At 39.2% G+C, this 2,500-nt stretch overlaps 1 protein-coding gene across 20 annotated transcripts in view; it reads left to right on the forward strand.

The window, feature by feature from the left end:
• The window catches only part of szt2 (SZT2 subunit of KICSTOR complex), a 174,765-nt gene that overhangs the window by 120,522 nt on the left and 51,743 nt on the right, over positions 1 to 2,500 (forward strand). For all 20 annotated transcript variants that reach the window (XR_012407532.1, XR_012407533.1, XM_073953541.1 and 17 more), the window contains 2 exons: positions 327 to 448; positions 670 to 852. Coding sequence is in view for 18 of the 20 variants with exons in the window: in XM_073953541.1 (XP_073809642.1) it covers positions 327 to 448; positions 670 to 852 (305 nt within the window). In the remaining 2 variants the exon portion in view is untranslated. The remainder of the gene's footprint in view (positions 1 to 326; positions 449 to 669; positions 853 to 2,500) is intronic.

Consider the following 2,500-nt stretch of genomic DNA (forward strand, 5'->3'; position numbering starts at 1 on the left):
AATTATAAATATAAGATCATTATTAGTTCTGCATGTGCTGATCTATTAAAACAATCTTGCTTTAGTTTTTTCCATGAATAATCAGTGTGATCTGAAATTGGCATTTGAAAGCTATTATAAAACCCCTCAGTTTATGCTACTGTTATGACTTTCCTCCAATACACACTATTGATGATCTAAATTCCTGCCTTAAGGCTTTGAAACCTCAGTCCTGTTTGTCTTAATTTAGCTTCCACTGTTATTCTGAATAATTCTGGATCTGAATTTCTTACTCTGTCTATTATTGTAAGTTGTTTTGCCTCACCTGTTTCTGTGTTGTGTTAAAGCTCATAAAGGCCTGCAGCGGTTCGAGGCTTTGGAGCACAGTGATTGGCTGAGCCCGGGTCAGGCTGTGAGGGGCGTGGCTCCACGACAGCGTTTCCTGTTCATTCACATCGTCAACAAGAAGGTCAGTTTACAGTCAGAGTTTACAGTTTACGTTTAATACAACCGTGACACGCATAATTCACACACATTACATGAATTAAAACTACAAAATGTTGCGTAGTTCATCCAAATGTGCTATTTTTAAATATACATTATCCCAAGGTGTATTTTATACAATATATATATTATATACATATACAATATACATTTCCTGTGTGTCTGATCTTTCTCTGTGATTCACAGGTGACTCTGTACACGTATAACTGGTCAGTGGATCTGGGCGGCTCTCTGAATCAGGCTCTGGTTAGGCTGGTGCAGTGGCAGAACGCTCGCGCACACGTGGTCAACTGCCTCCTGGGTCAGAAAATGGGCCTTTTCCATCATTACTGCTTCTCTGATACGCCTACACACGAGGAGCTGAAGCAGGTCAGCACATAAACACACCGACCGTGTTCTCAATGCAGCGCCAGCACACTGCAAACACTTCAGTAGAAACACTGGACGACACCATAAACATTTTGAGAAGTAATTTGCAAAACAGGCACAGAAGTATTTGCTTGTACATCTTTTTTGAAACCACAAATACATACTTAACACATACAAGATACAATTGACTGCAGTTTCTAAGTAAAACTAAAAGTTTGCCTTTGCGAAATGTGACCCTGGATCACAAAACCAGTCATAAGTGTGGACATTCATATTGGGATTTACACTCACCGGCCACTTTATTAGGTACACCTTACTAGTATCGGGTTGGACCCCTGTTTGCCTTCAGAACTGCCTTCTTACTTTGTGGCAGAGATTCAACAAGGTACTGGAAATATTCCTCAGAGATTTTGCTCCATATTTACTTAATAGCATCATGCAGTTGCTGCAGATTTGTCGGCTGCACATCCATGTTGCGAATCTCCCGTTCCACCACATCCCAAAGGTGCTCTTTTGGATTGAGATCTGGTGACCGTGGAGGCCATTTGAATACAGTGATTGTCATGTTCAAGAAACCAGTCTGAGATGATTCACGCTTTATGACATGGAGTGGTGTTACGAATTCCAACCTTGCTTGGCTCCACACAGCAAGCCAGACCGGTAACAATAAATAACATTAAATTAAAGTAATTAGAACTCCTCTTAATTAATGAGGAGCCCGGAGTCTCATCTCCCGTTTAAAAATAAAAACAACAACAAAGACGAATGACCAAAGAAATAACGTAAAGTCAAATTTATTTGACATTTAAATTTCAAAAAGGAGACAATAAAAAGCTAAATGCCAAAATAACAGTAAATAAATAAAATAAAGTTTTTAACCCTATTACCTGCACATGAAATTAAACAAATAAAATAACATTCACTTACCTCCCTACTAACCACAAAACATGAGGAAAAATTAATACAACAAAAAGGCACCCTCCTCAGCACACGTGTCTCCGTATATCTCAAAGTCAACACTCAGCATTCACTTATAACAATTTAGCCGAGTTAATAATACAACACAGTTTTTACTCCACAAAACAAACAACACAAGCTGGGAGAGAGGAGACTCTTCGAACGACGTTCCAGTCCGGTTTAAATTGTCTCCACAAACAAGCCGGCCTCCACGTGCTGGCTGGCACCTGATTCACTGCACCTGTGCGGCAATGATGAAACCTATTCGGAGACGGAGAGAAGAGAACCACACGCAATACACACAAAAACAATCAAAAACCTCACTACTTAAGATATTTATTTATGTTATTTTTATATTATTATTTATTTATTTAAAGAAAATACATAACAAGTGGTATCATGCTGAAAGCAGCCATGGGTACACTGGTCATGAAGGGTTTAGGGGATGCTCGGTTTGAACTGCAGCTCATCGTCTTGACCATGTCTGCATGCCTACATGCATTTAGTTGCTGCCATTAGATTTGCTGATTATATATTTGCATTACCAGCAGTTAGACTGGTGTACCTAATAAAGTGGCCGATGAGTGTATATGTCAATGCTTAATAAATAAGCTTTCCATTGACCCAAGTTGTTAGAATAGCTCGATATTTGGCTGAGATACAACAATCCGAATATCTGTATTCTCAGGGT

Source organism: Danio rerio, chromosome 6, assembly GCF_049306965.1.
Source record: "Danio rerio strain Tuebingen ecotype United States chromosome 6, GRCz12tu, whole genome shotgun sequence".
Lineage (NCBI taxonomy): Eukaryota > Metazoa > Chordata > Actinopteri > Cypriniformes > Danionidae > Danio > Danio rerio.